Here is a 21,501-nt window from a genome sequence, read left to right as displayed (position 1 = left end):
TTCATCAGGCATGTTCACTCATATGCTTGTATTTTAAGTCCTTATCTTGTAAAGATTAGCCGCAACGACCGAGCAACACAATAAAAGAGAGGTCCAGATTGTGTGTGTGAATAAAACAGACAGCAAGCAACAATATGTAATAATGAAGAGGTGTATTAATATTATTTACAATGAACAATAAAAAGAAAAAGTCTCTCTTAGGGGCAAAGGAATAAAACTACTTTACAATACCACAGATTATAAGAGAGTCCAAATGCCACTTCCAAGGTGTAAATCCAAAGTGTTGGGAATGTCCAGGAAAGTTGTATAGTTCAGTGGAGGTTAAAATTCACTAGTATTAAAACAGTCCTGATCTGGCAATGATCATTGACCAAACACATATGGGCTGTGTATTGTTTGGAAGGCTGTATGCTAGGTAGGACATGTTATTTGAAGGCTACAGTGTCCACCTTTAAACAAGCCTCGTTTAAACAAGACGGCCTTCATAGGACACATGGAAATGGAAAGGAACATGGTTGCTATGACAGCACGCTACTCTTTAACAAGCGTGAGCCCTTTGAGTGAGAAGGGAACAAAGTCCCACTGGAAGGGAATGCATGAGGTACATTTTAGGAGAGTTATAATGATGTAAAGAGAAAAGAAAATAGATTTTACAGTTGTACTTGTGTTCTAATACTTTATTTTTATTATATATTAATATAATTATACATATTATATACTCTGCTACTGAGGTACTTCAACTTGGGAATTAACATTCCTTGTGAAATCATATTTATGGGCAAATTTCTTTTGAAGCAAAGAATTGTGGGTTCGTTAGTGCCCACGAAGGATACACCTCATGCATCCTCCGAAATCATATGAAACAAGGTTGCATTCGAAGGCTGCATTCGAAGTACTCACTTTCTCTAAAACCTCTTTCTGAAAAACCTCTCTAAATACTGTACATTATATAACATTTCTTAAAACATAGAGATGGTTAAAACATGTTCATTATGTGGCAGTGCTACAATCTAGCAACATGTAAGCAACATACATTTTCTAAAATGGGGGGATTTTAAGGAATGCAACATACTTAGTTGAACCAACAAGTTAAAGGCAGTGAGTTGGATTAATTCATTTATTTCAAATTCCATTCAAGTTCCATTTGGCACTCCCTTGCATCTCTAGATGCAGACTTGATGTTATTTTTAATCTTAGCCCACACTCCATCTCCAGTACCAAGTTTAGAAGTTGAAATTCTGTCCCCCAAACTCTGAATTAGCAGGGAGGAATACTGATGCCTAATGACCTTTTCCAAAAGCAGTAATCACCACTCGCAGTAGTATATGCCGCTTTAGGTGGGTGTAAACTATTCCCAAAATGCTGAACAATTGCCTTATGTAATTTATTGAAATGTAATCTGGGATGCTTACCATTCCAAATGAAGGACTTCGCTATGCTATCAAATTGCTTGAAATAAGAGAGGGGGGCATCTACAGGGAGAGATTGTAACAAGTAGTTAAATTTTGGAATACAAATAATTTTAATAACATTTACCTTCTCAATTATAGATGCATGTAATTAAGCCCACCTACCCACATCCCACAAAAACCTTTTTTATTAAGGGGTCAAAATGAACTAAATCACACAAATTTACTGGGAATAAAATGCCCAAATACTTAATGCCCTGTTTTGGCCACTGAAAGGCACCCGGCTGAAAAGCAGCCACTGGGCAATACGCTGTCAGAGCCAAACCCTGCCGGTTGCCCTTATCCAGAGTAAAATAATCTGAAATGAATCAATTTGTTTGTACCGCCACTACTGGGTGTCTAGAAAGTAACTTAATCCATCCAATTTAAGTATTCCTGAACCCGTATATTTCCAAAATCTTAAAAAGATAATCCCATTCTACCATCAAGTGAGATGGCAGCAAGTCTGAGTCTGATCATTCACTACTGACCACATGATATTGATGAAACGTCTAATGTTATCAGAAAAGCTGCGGCCCCGAACAAACCGCACCTGATGTATATGTAGAAGAGATGTCATAGCTTTACTCAATCAGTTAACCAGAATATTTTAAAATATTTTAACATCTAGTTGGATCAGGGAAATTGGACGGTAACTCACACTCGATTGGATCTTTGTCCTTTTAAGTATCCGGGCTTGTGTCATGGTCAATTCTGTAGCATAAGATCTAAGAAATTCAGCGGCAAAGCCATCTGGCTCTGGAGCCATGCCTGTAGGCAAGGCCTTAATTACCTTGCCAAGTTCCTCCAAGGTTATCTCAGAATCAAGATAATTTTTTTGCTCAGCTGTCAGTTTAGGGAGTTCATATGGTTCCACAATTTTTTTAATATCTGCATCAGTACACCAATACGTGGAACAATAGAGATCAAGATAGAATTCTTTAAAAGCATTATTAATATCAATGGCCGAGGTAAAAATTTCCCCACCAGAAGATTTCACTGAGGGAATGGTAGAAAAAGACTCGTTCTGCTTTATATATCTAGCCATATATATCTTTGTCTTGCCCTGAATAGCCAAAACTCCACCTTTCACGACAAAATAGTATTATATCTGTATTTCAATCGGGTCAATTTTCTGAGGCCATCAGGCTCTGCCTCTGCACTTTTAATATTCCCCTCCAACTCGTGTTTTTTTTATTTTTTTTTTTTATAATTAAGGCATGACACTGTATGATCCGACCCCTATGATCCGATAAGTGCCTCCCAAACCATGCCCACAGAGTATACTGAAGACCAGTTGGTCTCCATATACACATTGATTTCTGCCTTTAACATTTGTTGGAATTCAGGATTATGCAAAAGGGATACATTAAAGTGCCAACTATATTATTTATTTTTCTCCATATGTGGCAACACCTATACTTAGATTTTTCCAATTTAGCAATCCACAACAGATTAGGGAATTAGGAAATTAGACTAGAATAAATCTTATGGACTGATGAAAAAAAATGTTATAGTCCCTACTAGTTCGATTCCCGGCCCACACGACTCCACATGCCGAAGTGTCCTTAGGCAAAACACTGAACCCCAAGTTGCTCCCAATGGAAGGCTAGCACAGGCTATTGGTGTATGAATGTGTGTGTGAATGGTCACAGTGTAAAGAGCTTTGAATACCGTTAAGGTTAAAATAAGGCCTTTAATTAAAATAATTAAAACTAGTAAACTGTGCAGAGCTCGCCGTTCGGACCATTTCCTGGTGCCACGCAACACCATTATTTCTATAATCCTTGGGCAAGACACTGAACCCCAAGTTGCTCCCAATGGAAGGCTAGCACAGGCTATTGGTGTATGAATGTGTGTGTGAATGGTCACAGTGTAAAGAGCTTTGAATACCGTTAAGGTTAAAATAAGGCCTTTAATTAAAATAATTAAAACTAGTAAAGTGTGCAGAGCTCGCCATTTGGACCATTTCCTGGTGCCACACAACACCATTATTTCTATAAGTTAAAAAAATGTAACTACCTATTAGGGAATAAAGAGGAGAAAATGTATTATAATTGGTAAATTGGTAAAAAATTATAACGGAATTATCTGTCACAAAATGTGTCTTGGACTAATGAAATTGTATAGTTTGACTGTGTTTCTTAGAATTGCAAATCAGTAAATTCCACTTCCAATCATTCCAAATCAATTAAAATTCAATTCAAACACATGAAATTTTGAATTTTGCACAAACCAGCACTTAAGATCCGTAAAGTTGTATGATGCTAATGCAAAGATAAAACAATACATATTATATTTGAGAAATAGTATAACTCAGGTAAGATTAAATGCAAATATTCAGTATTTTGGCATTCATTATGAAGACAATCCACATATAATCATTTACATTTATGCATTTGGCAGACGCTTTTATCCAAAGCGACTCACAGTGCACTTATTACAGGGACAATCCCCCCAGAGCAACCTGGATTAAGTGTCTTGCTCAAGGACACAATGGTGGTGGCTGTGGGGATCGAACCAGCGACTTTCTGATTACCAGTTACGTGCTTTAGTCCACTACGCCACCACCACTCCATAATCAGAATGTTATTTTAGGGGGATGCAAGGTAGTGATGCAGAAATATAATTGACATGTTAAGAAAAACAAGAAATTTTTTGCAGCTTTTAAGGAATTTGATGAAAATAAAATACACATCCTCGACACTGGTTCAAGATTCTTCCTCAAGTTCCTTCAGTGTTTAATGTCGGTGGTCAAAACAGCTTTAGAGTCACCCGTTGCAGGTGGATTTTGGTAACTGCAGAGGCCCCTGACTCATGATCCAAAGCTTATATTTTATTGGTCAGGGCATTTCATTGCCTGTCTAAGACACAATAACACTCACCGTAAAAAAAAAAAAAAGCTTTACTTTGTCAGCACAAGATTTGGCATGAATGTTTGCTCAAGGTGTGAATGGCTCATTAAGTACACATTGTTTAACTAAATTGAAAATGGTGATCACGGCAAGAAATTACTGCAAAAATTTCCATTTTGTGTGCAAAGAAGAGCCTCATTAATGTAATGTAGTGTTGACTATGCCACCAGAAGACACTTCACCACCAACAGAATTGAACGTACCCTTTCCGGTGTGGGGGAGGCCAACATCGTGTGAGAGATGAGTGCTAGACCAATGAAATGGGTCAACAGAGTTGGGAAAAGTATGCATTTGTCCCAACCAAGGTTATTATAGTTTTTAATTTTAAATTAGTATTTATTTTAATACTATTTTCAAATTTGTTATAATATTCAGTTTAGTTTTAGTGAGATTTATTAATGTTTTGTTAGTTTTATTTTAGATTCGTTTTTTCTTCCAATTTGGAATGCCCAATTCCCATTACTTACTAGGTTCTCATAGTGGCGTGGTTACTCACCTCAATTTGGGTGGCAGAGGACAAGTGTCAGTGGCCTCCTGAGACAGTCAATCTGTGCATCTTATCACGTGGCTTGCTGTGCATGACACCACAGAGAATCAGAGCATGTGGAGGCTCATGCTACTCTCCGCAGTCCATGCACAACATACCACGCACCCCATTGAGAGGGAGAATCACTTAATCACGACCACGAGGAAGTTACCCCATGTGACTACCCTCCCTAGAAACTCGGCCAATTTGGTTGCTTTGGAGACCTGGCTGGAGTTACTCAGCACACACTGGATTCAAACTCGAGACTCCAGGGTTGGTAGTAGGCGTCAATACTGAGCTTCTCAGGCCCCCTTTCTATTTCGTTTTATATATTTTAGTTTCAGTTTTAGTAATTATAGTACAGAAAACATATTGTTTTATCTTACATTTTATACATGCAAATTAATGTTATTTGTATTATTGGTGTTGTGAAAAAATTAATGCTTCTCAACAACTTTCTGGTGATGTAATGTGGAACAATGAAGGCCTCTTTTAAACTTCTTTTGTTGGGTAGCTGCAGCTGCTCCGTTCTAAAGATGTTCTAAAGGAATGCGTTTCTTGTCTCTACTCTCACGTAACACACGTAGCTCAAACATGTATGTTACCCCCATATAAGGTAAAGAACAATTTCATTGGTGGGGGTCCAGTGGAATGTGGTTTTTCTGGACCATATAACAGAATGCAGAACAATAAACTTTGAAGAAGGATTTGATACCATTGGGTGTCTGTGTCATTTCTTTCTTCCCTCAGCTGAGCCATATCGAGACGGGGATTGCAGATCAACAAAATTAATTAAATACATTGGATGACAAAATTATCTAACAGGTGTTCTATAATGTGCTTATCTATGTGTAGTACAGTATAGTGAAAGTTTTACCAGTAAGAAATATAAATTGAAATAATTTGATATCATGAGAGAGAGAGAGAGAGAGAGAGAGAGAGAGAGAGAGAGAGAGAGAGAGAGAGAGAGAGAACTGAAACACAGACAGAAAAAAAGACACTTGATTTTATTATGGGAGAACTCCGTTAAGTTGGCCAGCATCTGCAGAGAGTATCAAAAACTTGCACTGGTGCAGTCAGTATTTTCACAAAGTTTAATAGTATTATTTGTACTTAAATGCAAAAATATTTTCATGTTTAGCAGTGAAGTAACAGCGCAAATTATAATGAATATAGCTGCTGTCATTTCAGCATTTCCCTTTAGATGCTACAAATGTCCTGTCCCTTACTAAAACAGAAACTATGATCGGTTAGCAAATATCTCATCCCGGTCTAAACGAATGTTCTGATCTCAGAACACTGAACTGTCTATCTTGCCTTCAGGTCAGCGCCTCCTGCTGCTCCGTACACATTTAGAGAGAATCTATGACTGTAGCATACTTATTTTTAAACTAAAAACACAAAATGCAATCCACTCATTGGTGGTGCTGCATCGCCCCAGTAGATTGAAGTTACGGGGTAAAAGTCTACTCCTTGTTCTTGGTACAAGACTAACATTATATGAAAAGCGTGTTTTCATATTTCTTAAATTCATATGAACTTGTTGCCCAAACCTCAGATCTTTGGAAACACAAGGTCAGACTCTGCTCAGTCTCACCCCTCTCGATGATTGCTTTGCAATTGTACTTTCAGATTTGTGGGATTTTTTACTTTAATTTCAACACCACAAGCCATATGATCGAAAGTGACAATGCATTTACTTTCACTAGTTTCATAATAAAACTCTAGATAGTCCCACAAAAGGCTCTGTCGCTTCCTACCAGCCATCATTCATGTCGCTTGTCTTCAGTGTCCGTATCAGCTAACCTCACATGCATCACATCGCCATCTGCAGGTCTTCACATAGACCTCGATGATTATGAAGAAAATACACTTTTATTCATATTCATTATTATTTTATCATAGTTTATCAATAACTCTTGTTTCGTTTAGTTTTTCATTTATTTTGCAATATTTATTTTAGTGTACGAAAATAACCCTGGTCTCAATTCTCTGTGAGCCCTAGAGCCATAATACGGTCCAGGCGATATTGATCTATATTACCTGCTGTGGTAATGCCACACAGACAAGCCGATCATCCAGGTACAGCAACACTCTAATGCAGTTCCTTTGTAGTGGCGGTAGTGGACACACTTCGAAAAAACCTTGGTGCCAAAGGGAGTAAAAACGGCAGAAATCTGAACTTAAATATTTGACCCAAAAATTAAAGGAATATGAAAATAGGCGTCCTTTAAATCTATCGTCATACCAATTTTGTGGCACGACAGTCTGTAACACGTCTGCTGTGCACAACATTCATAATGCCGGAACTTTAGAAAATTGTTTAAATTCCATAAATGTAAAATTGGCCAAAGCACTTTGTCTTTCTTTGTGTGGAAAAAAATTCCCTGGAATAAACCTGGCTGACTAGTTCTATATCTACTTTACATTTACATTTATTCATTTAGCAGATACTTTGATCCAAAGTGACTTACAAATGAAGAGAACAATAGAAGCATTTAATCCAACAAAAGGGGCAACAAATTTAGCAGATATTTTGATCCAAAGTGACTTACAAATGAAGAGAACAATAGAAGCATTTAATCCAACAAAAGGGGCAACAATATAATAAGTTCTATAATACAAGTCTCACATAGTTTGGTACACTCAGCAAGTTAAGGTTTTCTTTTTTTTATTTTTAAAGAACATGAAGGTAGTGCGTTAGTATAAATGGGCTAGATGTTCAAAAAAAAAAAGATGTGTCTTTAACTGTTTTTTGTAAGAGGCTAAAGACACAGCTGCTTGGGTGGAATTAGGCAGGTAATTCCAGCATTGGGGAACAGTCAAGGTAAAAGTCCGGGACAGTGATTTCGTGCCTCTATGAGGTGGCACCATGATGCCATACCTGGTCATCAGACCAAAATTCCACCACAGCGTTGTGAAAGACTGACCTCCAGTTATCGGACATGTTTGGTAGCAGTTGTTGCTGCTAAAGGTGGCATGACCAGCAATTAAGTTTAAGGGGGCAGATCATTTTTCACATGGGTGATATAGGTGTTGGATAAAAGACTTTGTGCAGCAACACCTGAATTTCGTGCGCAAGGGCGTCTACCTGGCATGGGTCGAGAACTACCGTGGGTCTCACACCAGTGTGTAAAGGGACAGAAAAATAATAAAAACAATTTTTTTTTTGCATTTTCTGTATTGATATAATGAAGAAATCAGCAGAATTATATAGAATGGGTTTAAATATGGTAAAACAGAGCTGAGGATATTAAACTCCAAGTAGCTGAAAGCATTTAGAAATTAACCAAAGTATTAAATTAACAAACACACAATGGGTGGAAGATGTGAATAGTGTTCCAATTGCCCGGAAATATGCAGAACATTCTGTGAAGTTATACGGCTGCAGATTCCATGTGGATCTGGTTATACATTTTTCCATTTTATAGGTTTGAGACTAGGTCTAACTAACCATGTTTCTCTTTGGTTCTATGTTATTTAACAGTTTTAGAAGTGAGGTAGGGTTGTAGGGGAATAGACCCCTGTTATGCAGTCTCGCTATTGCAGTCCTCAGATCAACAAGACACACAACCACATTACCAAACAGATATTCAGACACATGTTCAGTCTGAACCTGTTCTAATGCTGTTACAGATGGGCAAAAAGTTGCTTCTGCCACTGCCCTACCAGAATCTACCTTGGTATTGCTGTTAAAAATGCTCACTTCTGCCTCCTCAGATTCATCTGAGCTCTCATAATCAACCAGATGTGAAACTTGGCTGTCTCTGACATCAATTACCGTTGAAGTTCTTGTGCAGGAAACAGACATCTGAGAGGATTCAGATGTTTCTGCAATATCAGACAGAACTTTAAACGTCACAGTTGTATCATCACAATCTTCAATATGATGACAAGACCTACAAAACCCCATCCAGTCATCACAGAGAAGTTTCAGGTAACGAACGCAGTACTCCAGGAAACAAGTGTCAGTGGAGATGAGGAAGTCTAGTAGCACACTGGAGTCAAAGGAGATGAACCGGAGCAGGAGTATAAAATGACAGTGGGGATTACAGCCCCAGGCACAAACCCCTGAGTCTGAGGAACTCAAACTGTGAAAAAAAGGAAAGCTAGTTTACCATTAATTCACTGTTGTTTGTGGAAAGGTATTTTAAATAACACTACACCAGCAAGCATAGCAACACAATTACTGCACACACTAGGGGTGGTCACACTAGATTCTAATGATGCAAAATTAATTTAGAGCTCTGTACAGCTTCTTCCCAAATTGAAGTTTACATTCAATAGTTTTAACTAAACTAAGCACATACTTCAAGAAATAGTTCATCCTAACAGTTCACCAGTCATTCCAAATCCACATGCTGTTATTTATTCCGTGGAACACAAAGAACATTTTTGAAGAATCTCTACATTTTTACATTCAAAGACTATTCGTAGTGACCATGGCTGTCAAGCTACCAAAAAAAAGACACTTAAAAAGTGCTAAAAAGTGTAATGCTGTACTACTAAGCACTGCAGCAATCCTCACTGCTACTGTATATACAGCGCGAGACAAAACACACGAACATTACTCTTTTAAGCCGGTTATTTTTAGTGAATTGACAACTACAGCAACTACATAAAAGTAATCCCTATAACTCCAGTGGTTAAATCCATTTGTTCAGACACAATATGATAGGTTGGGGTGAAGAACAGATCAATAATCAAGTCATTTTTATAATAAATTCTCCTCCCTGCCCAGTAGGTGGTGATATGCACAAAAAATGTGAATCACCAAAAACAGAAGGAGAAGGTGAAAGTGAAGTGGAGATTGGGAGGAAGGTTTATAGTAAAAAACGACTTCAATATTGATCAGTTTCTCACCAACACCTATCAGATCACTTCAGAAAGTATGAATTTTTATGTAATTTTATGTTGCCCTTAAGTGGATATTTCGACACAAAGGAAAACATCTTTGTGTTCAGCAGATAGCAGAAAGAAAGTCATACACCGTAAATGAAAGGGTTAGTAAATGAGAATTTTAAATTTTGGGTGAACTATCCCTTTAATTCACTCATTCCAAATAAACCAAGAACTGTTACTGTGTTATGCATACTTAAGGCTCACGAGACTCAAGACATGAGTTACTTATTGATCATACATATGACAACATGTAGTTTAAAATACAAATGTAGGTTTGTTTTAATAAGTGAATAATCTGAAAAAGAATTCTAAATGGACTATCTGGCAATTAAATATTTCATAAATAATAAATTAATACAGTTCTTTAAAAAAGCAGTTCACTTTTAAACATACTTGCAGTATTGTTTATTTGCAATAATAAAAAAGGCCTATAAGAAATTTTACTGGCTGGTAAATCTTTTCATCTACCAACTACTCTAATTAAAAAGTTTGTTTCGGACCCTGCAAACAGCACATCGAGCTAGGTTTAATGTCACTGATGAGAAATGCCATTGGTTCCATTGGCAAAAACAAATTTCAATTAATAATACCCTACATTTTGGTATGTTAATCACACAAAGCATTCATACTGCTTCAGAAGACTTAAAGAGCACAAATCGTATGGACTACTCTTGATACAATTGATGGTGTTTTTACTGTTTGATTTTTTTTTTGTCCTTTGGAAGCTTGAAAACTTTAGATATTATGAACTGTCATTATTACGAATGTGAAAATTCTTTAAAAAGTCTCTTTTTGTATTACACAGAAAAAATAACAGCATACAGGTTTGGAGCAACATGAGGGTGAGTAAATAATGACCACATTTTCATTTTTGGTTGAACTATTCCTTTAAAAAGTGCTTAACTGAAATTCATACTATTTTAGATGTGAAGTGAGAGTATTCTCCATGTTTGATTTTGATGTTTACATCCCCATATTGCTCAATCATCTTTTTGCTAAATACATTTACAAGTCACTTTGTAAATGGAACTTTGGTACACATTGTAAGATGAAAAATCTATGCATCTGCTTGAGTTTCTGCTCTTCCACATTCACATGCATATTAATGGAAGTGAATGGAACACAATATCAAATGTGATTAAGCAGCCTGGCCAATGGTCTGCTTCACTTTTTTTTCTTCTTTAAACTACTTAAGATGTTAATTAACTTAAAGAAAAAAAAAAAACTTGTAGTAAACCGATAGACTGGCCAGGCTGAATTATCACCCGATATTTCACATTTAAAGATTATCAGCATTAGCCAATAACATGCCCACTTGAATGAACTGCACATTTTAATACTGTCAAAAATAAATGATAATTTAAATTTTAGCATTGTTGTACACGTCTCTAGATATCAGCACCCCACCCCCCCTCCAGAAAAACAAAACAAAACACATATCAGTAAACTACTAGAAAGAAATAGTTTGGGGTACAGTTCAGTACAGGCAGGGTTGGGAGGGTTACTCTTGAAATGTATTCCACTACAGATTACAGAATACATGCTGTAAAATGTAATGTGTAATGAATTCTGTTAGATTACTCAAGGTCAATAACATACTCTAAATAATTTGGATTACTTCTTCAGTAGTGGTAGATTTTTTTCACTTGTTTTGACTATAAAATCTCTGCCAGTAGTTAGACAAAATACACGTTAAAAATAAATTCTCTTAAAAACCTAAATATCTTCTGCATTGTTGCTTATCAAATCAAATTGATCTTGTTTTAAGGATTTTTAGATATTTTTATAGGAAAACAATAAAACAATTATCATCAAGAATATGATTTTTGCCCTAATATCAAAGCTAGAAAAAGAAATTATGATCCAACGTGAATTTTCTTGATAAAAAATATGATCGTGCCTGGTAAAATGTGCATGTAAAATGGCTAGAAATAGCATTTTAGCTTAGCAAAGCTGACAATTTACACAAGGTTTATTTCTTTTTCTTGTGCTCCAAAGTACTTATCTGTCTGCTCATATGAATGTAACACATCAAAAGTGTTACACCGCTGTTTAAATGCACTTTGGATCTCATCATTTATATGTATAAATGTTTTCCAGCAATAAAAGTAATCTCTCCAGTAATCAAAATACTTTTTGAATGTAAATGTATTCTAAATACCTATTATTTAAATTGTAACTGTAGTGTAAAATAGTTACTTATATTTTGTATTTTAAATACATAATCCCGTTACATGTATTTAGTTACTCCCCAACCCTGATAACAGGCGACATAAAATGCATATCAAACCTTTTCTGGTACAAATACAAGGCAATCAAGGCTTTGGCTGACTCCATCATGTCATCATCCTGCTCAGCAAACACTAAATACACCCAGGAACAGCTGTGAGTGTCTTGAGACAGAGTAGTCCCATGACGTATGAGGAATGATATGAGCTCTGTTAAATACTGCTGAATGTCAATGTTACTCTGAGTTTCTGAAAAGAAGAGGAAAAGAGCAAATTACCAAGAAATATATCTCCCCCTGGTGTTGGAAATAAATTAAATGATGTTAAATCCAAAATGAGGGACATGGAACAATCTTCACAATATGACTTCACAGGAACTGAGCAATGCATTTCCTTTTTAAAATGAACCTAATAAACTGAAGCATAACAGTTACCTTTCACACAAGAAAACTGAATGTTTATTTCTAGCGACTTCAGCAAAATCAGGCTCAATGCTCTCAGCATGACGTCATCTTTTTGTGTGCCACTGAGACCCACATTACAGTTTCCACCAAAAAAGCTGGCCCGAGTTTTCACAGGAACTTCCTTGAGCCAGCCAGCCTCCACTTCCTGTAATACCGCTTTTGCCATGGACAGCATGTCGTCAGTCAATCTGCCATCTTCATGCGCTGCAAAGTGCACATCACCTAATGTCCAGTCTTCACCTGCTCTCCGCAGGAGAGTTCTCTTCAGAAGAAGTAATGCTCGTTTCTTTACTAAATAGTCCACGTCAGCTCTCATGACATGCAGGAGTGCTCGTGACTGAATGAATATAGTTCTCTGAACAAAAGAACAGACCCCACATCTGAGCCGAGCAGCACTGAGGACTTCAAGGAGGTCAAAGAACACACATTTGGTTTTACAAAGATTTTTCACTTTGATTTTATGAGGTTCCATTGTTTCTTTAGGGAGAATGTTGGCGTACAAGCAAATGAGGTCCGCATCCAGTGCAGCAAGAAGCTTTGTCAAAACATCTATAGGGAAAATAAAGTTTGTATTCAGAGATCACATACATTTCTACATGGCATGTCACCTTTGAGTGTTCTTTGAATAATTAAGTAAACAAAACTTGATTTTTCCATATTATTAAATCATTCACACCTTTGTATCATAACACATGGATTTTCACTTTGCAGAGACGTCAAACAATTACTGCATGGGAGCGACAATGGGCCATCTAGAACCATCCCAGACAATTGGGCACCACAACATTTGTCAAATCTAATTAACATTATAGGCGTTACTTAATTTACATCGAAAGCGTAGATTAATATACATTATTGGCGGCAAACTCTTTTTACCAACTATATCATGATATGAGTTTAGAATGGTCAATGTTCAGTCTGACTCTACTGAATCCAAGGTGCTTCATATACTTGGTCACTGCTACACTGCAATAAAGACTGCAAAAGACTTCTACAACTGAAGACCAAGACATCCTTTGTGTGTTTTACTTTTTCTTACAACTCTGTACTACCAATTCTGTAGAAAGACGTATTGATAATTTTTTTTATGCATTAACTATGTACCAAAAGTCTTTGTATCAACTATATGCCTGTTTTCTTTTGCCGTGTTGTGTGTGAAATGCCATGTAATGTACACAAGCTTTTTATATTCGCTACACCTCTCACACTGATTTCTAACAGCTGTTTCTCATTACAGTGATAGCGGAGAGAGCCCTTAAGACAGCTGTACACGCCAGAGAAGAGCGAGAGAGAACGAGTGCAGTGTTGACATTTTTTACATTGAGTGTTTGTGAAGAAGTTTGTTTATTTTGAGAGTGTGGATTATTGAACTGAGTAAAAACATTGAAAAGAGTGCATACACTGCACACAAAGGCAAAGAAAATAAAAGCCTTGAAGCGTGTCACTGCTCCCCGTCTCCTCATTTCCACATGCTAACACTGATGTGGTGTCAAATTGTCTTACACCATTCTGCTTGTGATGGCATGATAGTGAAGCTGAAATTGTAAAGGAGCCACGCATCTTTTGCGACATGGGCAAATGGTTTATGATTGGCAATGGATGTGAGACCACTGATCGAGTCATAGGAATCAGAGCATAACTAGTAGCAAATAAAAAATGACCTCTTTTCACTAAATATATTCTTTATATTAAATATATATAATAAACAATATTTCAGACATGCATCTGGGCATCTAAAATAAATTGATTGCATAAACATTAGATTTATGATTAGATTATGTTCTTCTGGAGCTAATAAAGCCATGAATCAAATTTATACTGATGTTCTTTAGCTGTAATAAGCCATTTGAAACTGAACATTATCACAGAGTAAGGTATATATTTAAATAAAAAATATATAATTAAATAAACTATATGGATCATTTGTGGATTTACTTTTACAGATTTGCTTCTTGGTCAAAACCCAGAATCATCTAATCTTTATTAATGCATCATATCTAACAATAATTCAGTAAAGACTTGGATACAACAAAATGCACTTAAAAAAATAATAAAAAATTCTCCATGTATCATTCTGGATTAGAGTCTAGTTGTAAAAAAAAAAAAGGTTTTCATCACATCATGGAAAGCTACATCCACAACCTATATAAAGAAATGTTTGATGCAGTGGTTTCCTTCAGGATCAAAGCAAATGCTTTTGTTCTTCTAAATAGAGAGAAGCCTCTTTTTTTCAGGCAACAGGAAGTGGTGTAATTCTGAAAACATACTTTGATAAACCCTTTGGTCTTTGTTTTAATTAAATTAAAAGCAACTGAAAAGGAATTATACTGTATTATTATGTGAGTACCATTTTTATTCTGGCAATCTGCTCTCAGCACTCCTTTAATCACAGCAGTTAGTGACCACAGACAGAAATCCAGTTCACTGCTGGGATTTGATTTCTGAAACACTTCAGAGCATGTCTGTATCCAAAGAGAGCAGCTACTTCCCTGCAACAAACAATTAGGCAACAGAAATTAATAAACTCAGAATGATTGAAAGAGATAAAGCATAAAAAGACAAACAGAAAATATTCACAGCATTTCACAACGTTAACACAGATGATTACCAGATGTATGAGTATGTTAATGTAAATTAAATGGGGATCAACACATGATCAATATCAGTCAATCAAGAGAGAGCTATCAAAATTGTACTCCAGGGGGACTGTTTTTTTAATAAGTTAAATTCATACTCATAATCATAGCAAAATTTGTCAGCTGTAGTATTAAATAAATATTTTTTGTGAAAACTTACATTGAGGCAAATATCATTGATGACATATGCTGACATACACTTTGCAGATAAATGAGACACCAGTTGGTCTTGGCAGCTGAAGAGGGAGATCTGCACCAACACAACAGAGGGGTAAGAACACTTACTAAACTGGTCTAGGATCAGTCTTATGTTTCAGTTTTAGTCTTAAGGCTTTCATTTACTCATCCTCATGCCATCCCAAATGTGTATGACTTTCCTCATACACATTTTTGTGACCAAAACGTAATCTGTTTGACTCTAGTGATTTAACCCATGTCTTCCAAAGTGATCCAATTGATTTTGGATGAGAACAGACCAAAATGTATCTCCTTTTTGCACAGTGGAGTTGTTAAATTTTGGTCTGTTCATACCCAAAACCGATTAACTTAGATTGCTCCCAAAGATATGGATTAAACCACTGGAATCGCATTAATTATGCTGCGTTTATGTGCTTTTAAGAGCTTCAAAGTTTTGTTCACCATTCACTTGACTACTGAAATACTCTTCTAAAGATCTTTGTGTTCTGCAGAGAAAAGAAAGTCACACACATCTGGGATGGCATGAGGAGGAGTAAATGTGAGAATTACCTCTTTTTGGGGTGATCAATTCCATATGAATGTAAATTACATATTAATGTATGAGGGTTAATCTCACAAAAACATGTCCGGGTTCACAATTCACTCCAAAAACAAACGGAACTTTGAAAAATATAAATTATTTTGTATGAAAAAAAGAAGCAACCTACTTTAGGACAATTACATTTTCTTCTGCATTCTGACATTACATAAATGACAACTATGCACATTTCCCCATAATTATCATTACCCCTGTAGTGATTAAAGATGTTTAATTTTATATATATATATATATATATATATATATATATATATATATATATATATATATATATATATATATATATATATATATATATACCAATATATAAAAAATACTGTAATAAAAAGGCAGTGCAACAAATACTACAAATATGCATGGATACTTTATAATTAAAATAATATACAGTATAACTATAACAGTTGAAATAATTACTAATTACAGTAATGGGGAATGATATTTAATCAAAATATATGTTTCTTTCTTTTGTTTTTATTGTGAAGTATGGCACGCACATATTCTTCACAGGTTTTGTGAGATTCACACATGACAACATCAGTTAAGCAGGGTAACATACCAGTTTTGCCATCAGATTCATTTTTCCAAACAGACTCCTCATGACATCTTCACAGAATATTCTGACATCTTGTGGCAGACTCTGACATGATAGTCTGGTAATGATTTTCTCAGTAAGAGTAAGACACAAGCAAATAATAGCAGTGTCTGTGACAATGACTGTTTGAGGGCTAAGACATGATGAAATTCTACTGGCGAGGTCTTTACTGCACAGGTTAGGAGCAGCTCCTGCATGTAACAGTCTGAAAATGGTTTGGAAATCCAAACCTGAAGAATCCATGATGAGAAACTGTGAAAATCAAGTTTTGCATCCACAAGAAAGATAATCAGTCAGTCATGTAAAGTGTTAGTTTGAAACTTTTGTTTAAGGAAAGTGCAGGTATGGGATTGTTCAATGGATGTATGCGCTTTTAGCCGTTAGAAGAAGTCTTCATTTCTAAAAGAATGTAACATTTTAAAACAAATATAAATTAAATGTTGTGTAACTCTTACATTAATGCATATTTACAGAGTCAGCGCCAGAATGAAATGCGTTGGGGGGCATTTAAAATTTCTGAGAGGGCCACATTTTCAGAATGAAATCAACCCAAAATTCAATGGGTCTCCCCCATGATTCTTTGTGAGTCTGTTTTAAAAGTCGTTTTGTGTGCCTCTCTTTATCGATTTAAATCAGAAATCACCCACTGCTGACAGCTATCAGGATCTTTACTTTCTTGTAAAAGGTCTTTTAAAGTATATTTCTGGGACCTTTAGACAACAATGAGCTTTTATCTCTATAAAAATTAATGTTGCTTTTGACTGACTGTCCTGCTGCACTTCATGGGTTAATGGATGATACATTTTAAAAAGAATGAGCAGTTAATATAAGCCATTTTATTTTAATATTCTTTTTGTCCTTTTTTCTTTAACCCATTGTTAGGTAAGCACTGTTTCGCTACAAAATAAACTAAAATAAAATTAAAGGTGAACTCCTTTTTCCCCAAGTAAAAGTTTTATAACTAAAATAAATTCATTGTAATTTTGAAAAATATGGTTAATGTCATGACCATTCACATGAGATGTAGACTAGTCATTCAACCTTATAAAAGCTGTTTTATTCAACATGGGTCAGGGGTGCCCTCATGGGGGCTGCCATTTTACAATCACATGACCAGTTGAATACTACTCACTTAAGCTAATTAACCGTCTTGTTATTGGACACTTTCACTCTTGGATTAAATTAATCATGGCTGATTGTGAAAAGTGAATTTCTACAATTGCATCTATATCTATATATATATATATATATATATATATATATATATATATATATATATATATATATATATATATATATATATATCTATATATATATATATATATATATATATATATAAATGCCATGTATTCCACCAACAAATATGATAAATTGCAAATATTACATTATATATACAGTATATTGTTACATGTATATTGTTAACATGCATAATTTTTACTATTTGCATAATCTTCACATCCAGAACCTTTTGCATTAAATATTTACTTTAAGATGTTAGGACTACTTATTATATTCTGACTGTTCCCATGAGTAGAACACTACTGAGTTGGAACTGTGCTAGTAAATAAAATTGTTTCCCACTCCATAATAGATATAATGTTTTAGGCGAAGAACTAAGTACAGAACTAAGTACAGTCATTACTCTGGTTAGGTCAATGTAAAAGTATTATTTAACACCCTCCACAGTAGTAAGACAAATTCTTAATAACAATTTAAAACTATAACATTTGTCAAAATACCACAGTTACTGTTACATATATAAGCAAGGATGATGATTTGTAATGAAATATTTAAAATAAAAACCTTTTTGGGTGAATACAGAGTATTGTCTCTTTTCCTCTTCAGTGCTGAATAGAATGTCGGGACTGTCCATCTGTTTGAGAGGAGTTGACTTCCACTTTAATAGCACTTGATTAGCTTCAATAGTTGATAGCACTTTAAACTAGACATTTTCAGTATTCAAATTAGCCTGAAGTTTTGAGGTCTGCACCACGATATCAAGGTAAGCCGCCACGATAGCAAGTGATCAGCTCTGCACTATTCCATCTCTGGAGCGCTGATCTCGAGGGTAGCCCAGTTGAAGTGCGCACTCCAGAAAAAATTTGTTTAAAGCATAAGTGCCTGACGCCAGCTTTATATAACTGAAGCAGTTGAGGAGACTGTGAGTCTATACTTCAGCCTCAATTTAATTTCCATAAAAAATAAAATATACCACTCCTGTAAATAAGGTCTATGGCTCATACAGGCTTTTAGATCATCAGATTTTAGAGTATTGGATTGCATCTCAAAAATTAGAAAAATATAGCAGTTAGTATATATTTTTTCCTTCCCGATTGATAATGAATGACTGTGGTTAGATATAAATGATTTATGTTGTTATTTATGCACATATTAACACATGTCATACAGTAAAGTACAATATTTGAAGGGTTCAAGTCTTTCAATGATTTCTTATATTGTGCCTCCCACTAGTGGAAAAAATTTATACTACATCCTGCATCTGTCCTTTACTGTTAAATTAACCAATCATTTTGATGTGTTGCTGACAACAGAAATAGATTAAATTTGGCAAATCGCATCAGACTGTCCTGGTGTGTTTCACTAAAATAACCAAACTAAACAGAATAGATCCTGTGGATGCCATGTACACAATTGTTTTGGTGTCAAATTTCAACTTAGTTGTCAACTTATTTAAGTTATAGCACCCACTAACATCACAAGATAATTACATTTTGTATATGAACTCAGAATGTTCTGTTGTCCATGTGTTTTAAGTTTTGTTATGTTTGAATATTGTACTCACATGATACAGGCCAACTACTCATTTTAGGTCACTCCCTAATATCTTCCGAACGACTTCATAAATCAAAATGATTTTGATAACATTTTATCAGGAGGGTCTGTAGATGATGTATACAACATTTCGTGTGAATCGGGAAACTAGGATTAGTTTGAAAAAGTAGGTATTTAAACAAAAACTAATTAAGTGATAGAACATTTTCTTGAGGAAATGGAAATACATGTGACCATAAGATTTGGGGCACTGAAGGATTTGGAGAAACTAAAATACAAAAAAAAAAAGCAGATTCTACTGTCTACTGACAGAGAGAGTTAGATTCTGACTAAATGTTATACACAGCTTCCTGTAGAGACCCTTCTTTTGTATAATACATTTCAGGATCATCAGCCCAAGTTATTAGGTGCTGAAATTTGATTGGCTGCTGGTGGCAATTTTTGTTGATTTTTCAAATCATTGTATTAAAGATATGTTAGCACTTGAACCAAATAAGTTGCACATTTAATTTGAACTAAGTCGACCAATGACTGCTGAGTTATGACTCTTTTTAAGTTGTAGTGTCCCCTATGGGCAGAAATTGGCCAAAATTTGCATGAATAATCAACAGGGCCTAGTGACTATAAGTATCAGGTTTTGTTAAGTTTGGGCCATGCATTGAGTAGATAGTAATCAATGAATCAAATTGCGTTCAACTGAAGGAATTGCATCGGAAATATCTTCGGGACGATTTGACGTATTGAAATTATTTTGATAATTTTTGTCAGGAGGGTCTGTATACAAATTTTCATGCAAATTGGACAAACGGCCTAGGAGTTTGAAAAAGTAGGTTTTTCAAAAAAATAAATAAAATGGAGGAACATTTTCGTAGACTGAAATGAAATCAGAGATATATAAGTTTTGTAGGGCTTGAAGCATGGATTAAGAGAATTTTGATTGTAGCCATATGGTTGAGGAGATATGAGCAACAACTAAGCACAAAAAAGTGCTTATTATATCTCCACCTAGGGTAGGATGGGTGCGAGTATGAGTGCCTGAGTAGTGGTACATGTTTGGGACCATCCTGCCAGTTTTGGAGTCTCTGACACCCCTACACTTTTAGGGCATAAAAATAAAGAAAATCAGAACAAACACAATAGGGTTTCAGCACCTTTGTTGCTTGGACCTCTAATAATAAAAATAATAATTTATAATTATAATTAGGTATAATTTATTAATATCATTTGTTTACAAATGGTAACAATGTTTAATTTGACAGGATGCCAAATAACAAATAGCCTTTATAGTCAAAATAGCCTTGAGCAAATAGCCCAAACGAAGTCTTAACACCTTAAACACCCTGACGCAAAATCCATACATAAGGGATTGATTGACAAGGCATGCAAATCATCAACTCTTCTAAACAATGCCAATGCCAATAGCAGGGCAATTTTAAGAGTCAAAAACTTATCAGTGACTGTTGTCAAGGGCTCGAACGGAGCACCCAAGAGCACCTCTAAAACAACAGATTACGTGGATGGGAGGAAAAGGTCTAAGCCTGCGTACCCCACGCATAAAACGAAACACAAGATCATGTCTACTCACTTGTCATGAGACTCCATTGACAAGCACATGCTCAGTTATAATGGCAACACACACTTTTTGCGTTGCCAATGCATCAATGACCAGCGTGCCAGGGGTAAGAGAGAAAACCAGAGGGAACAGTGCAACATCTCGCTCAAAGCGAACAGGTCCACTTCTGCTCTGCCAAACCTTCACCAGATTTGTTCCATAATCTGAGGATATAATGTCCACACTCCGGGCACTGTTTGGACAGGAGATCTGCCCCCAAATTCAAGCGGCCCGGAACACGTACGGCTCGTAGAGACAGCACATTGTCCTGTGCTCACAGAAGAATGTGAAATGCCAGCCTCAGCATGGCATGAGAACACACTCCTCCCTGGCGATTGATGCAGGACAACACTGACCTGTTTTCAGACCAGATGAGGACACGGCTGTCCTGAATCTCCGGGAGGAAAAATAAACACCAGCACCACCGTGGACATCTCCAGAGAGTTTATGTTCCAATATTGCCACTGGCCCATCCAAACCTCATAGGCTGAACAAGCCTCGAATAAAGCGCCCCAACCCGTGGAGGAGGCGTCTGTCTTTATCACTTTGTGGCAACAAATCTGTCCCAACGAAACGGCTGACTTTTTTT

General features: G+C 35.9%; 1 protein-coding gene across 5 annotated transcripts in view; it reads right to left on the bottom strand.

The window, feature by feature from the left end:
• Nucleotides 1–6,027: 6,027 nt before the first annotated feature.
• Nucleotides 6,028–21,501, bottom strand: part of lins1 (lines homolog 1) — a 42,303-nt gene continuing 26,829 nt past the window's right edge. For 2 of the 5 annotated variants that reach the window (XM_052129596.1, XM_052129753.1), the window contains exons 2-7: nucleotides 16,472–16,759; nucleotides 15,280–15,369; nucleotides 14,831–14,972; nucleotides 12,454–13,032; nucleotides 12,082–12,268; nucleotides 6,028–8,980 (exon numbers count right to left, since the gene is read on the bottom strand). In XM_052129596.1, coding sequence (XP_051985556.1) covers nucleotides 8,335–8,980; nucleotides 12,082–12,268; nucleotides 12,454–13,032; nucleotides 14,831–14,972; nucleotides 15,280–15,369; nucleotides 16,472–16,759 — 1,932 coding nt within the window. In that variant the 3' untranslated portion in view covers nucleotides 6,028–8,334. Of the gene's footprint in view, nucleotides 8,981–12,081; nucleotides 12,269–12,453; nucleotides 13,033–14,830; nucleotides 14,973–15,279; nucleotides 15,370–16,471; nucleotides 16,760–18,310; nucleotides 18,436–21,501 lie in introns of those variants that run through there. The other 3 variants (XM_052129832.1, XM_052129681.1, XM_052129911.1) reach the window with 3 other exon arrangements.

This window comes from Xyrauchen texanus, chromosome 1 (assembly GCF_025860055.1).
Source record: "Xyrauchen texanus isolate HMW12.3.18 chromosome 1, RBS_HiC_50CHRs, whole genome shotgun sequence".
Lineage (NCBI taxonomy): Eukaryota > Metazoa > Chordata > Actinopteri > Cypriniformes > Catostomidae > Xyrauchen > Xyrauchen texanus.
Note: the sequence above shows the minus strand (reverse complement) of the source record. Positions and strands in the feature narration are given on the sequence as shown.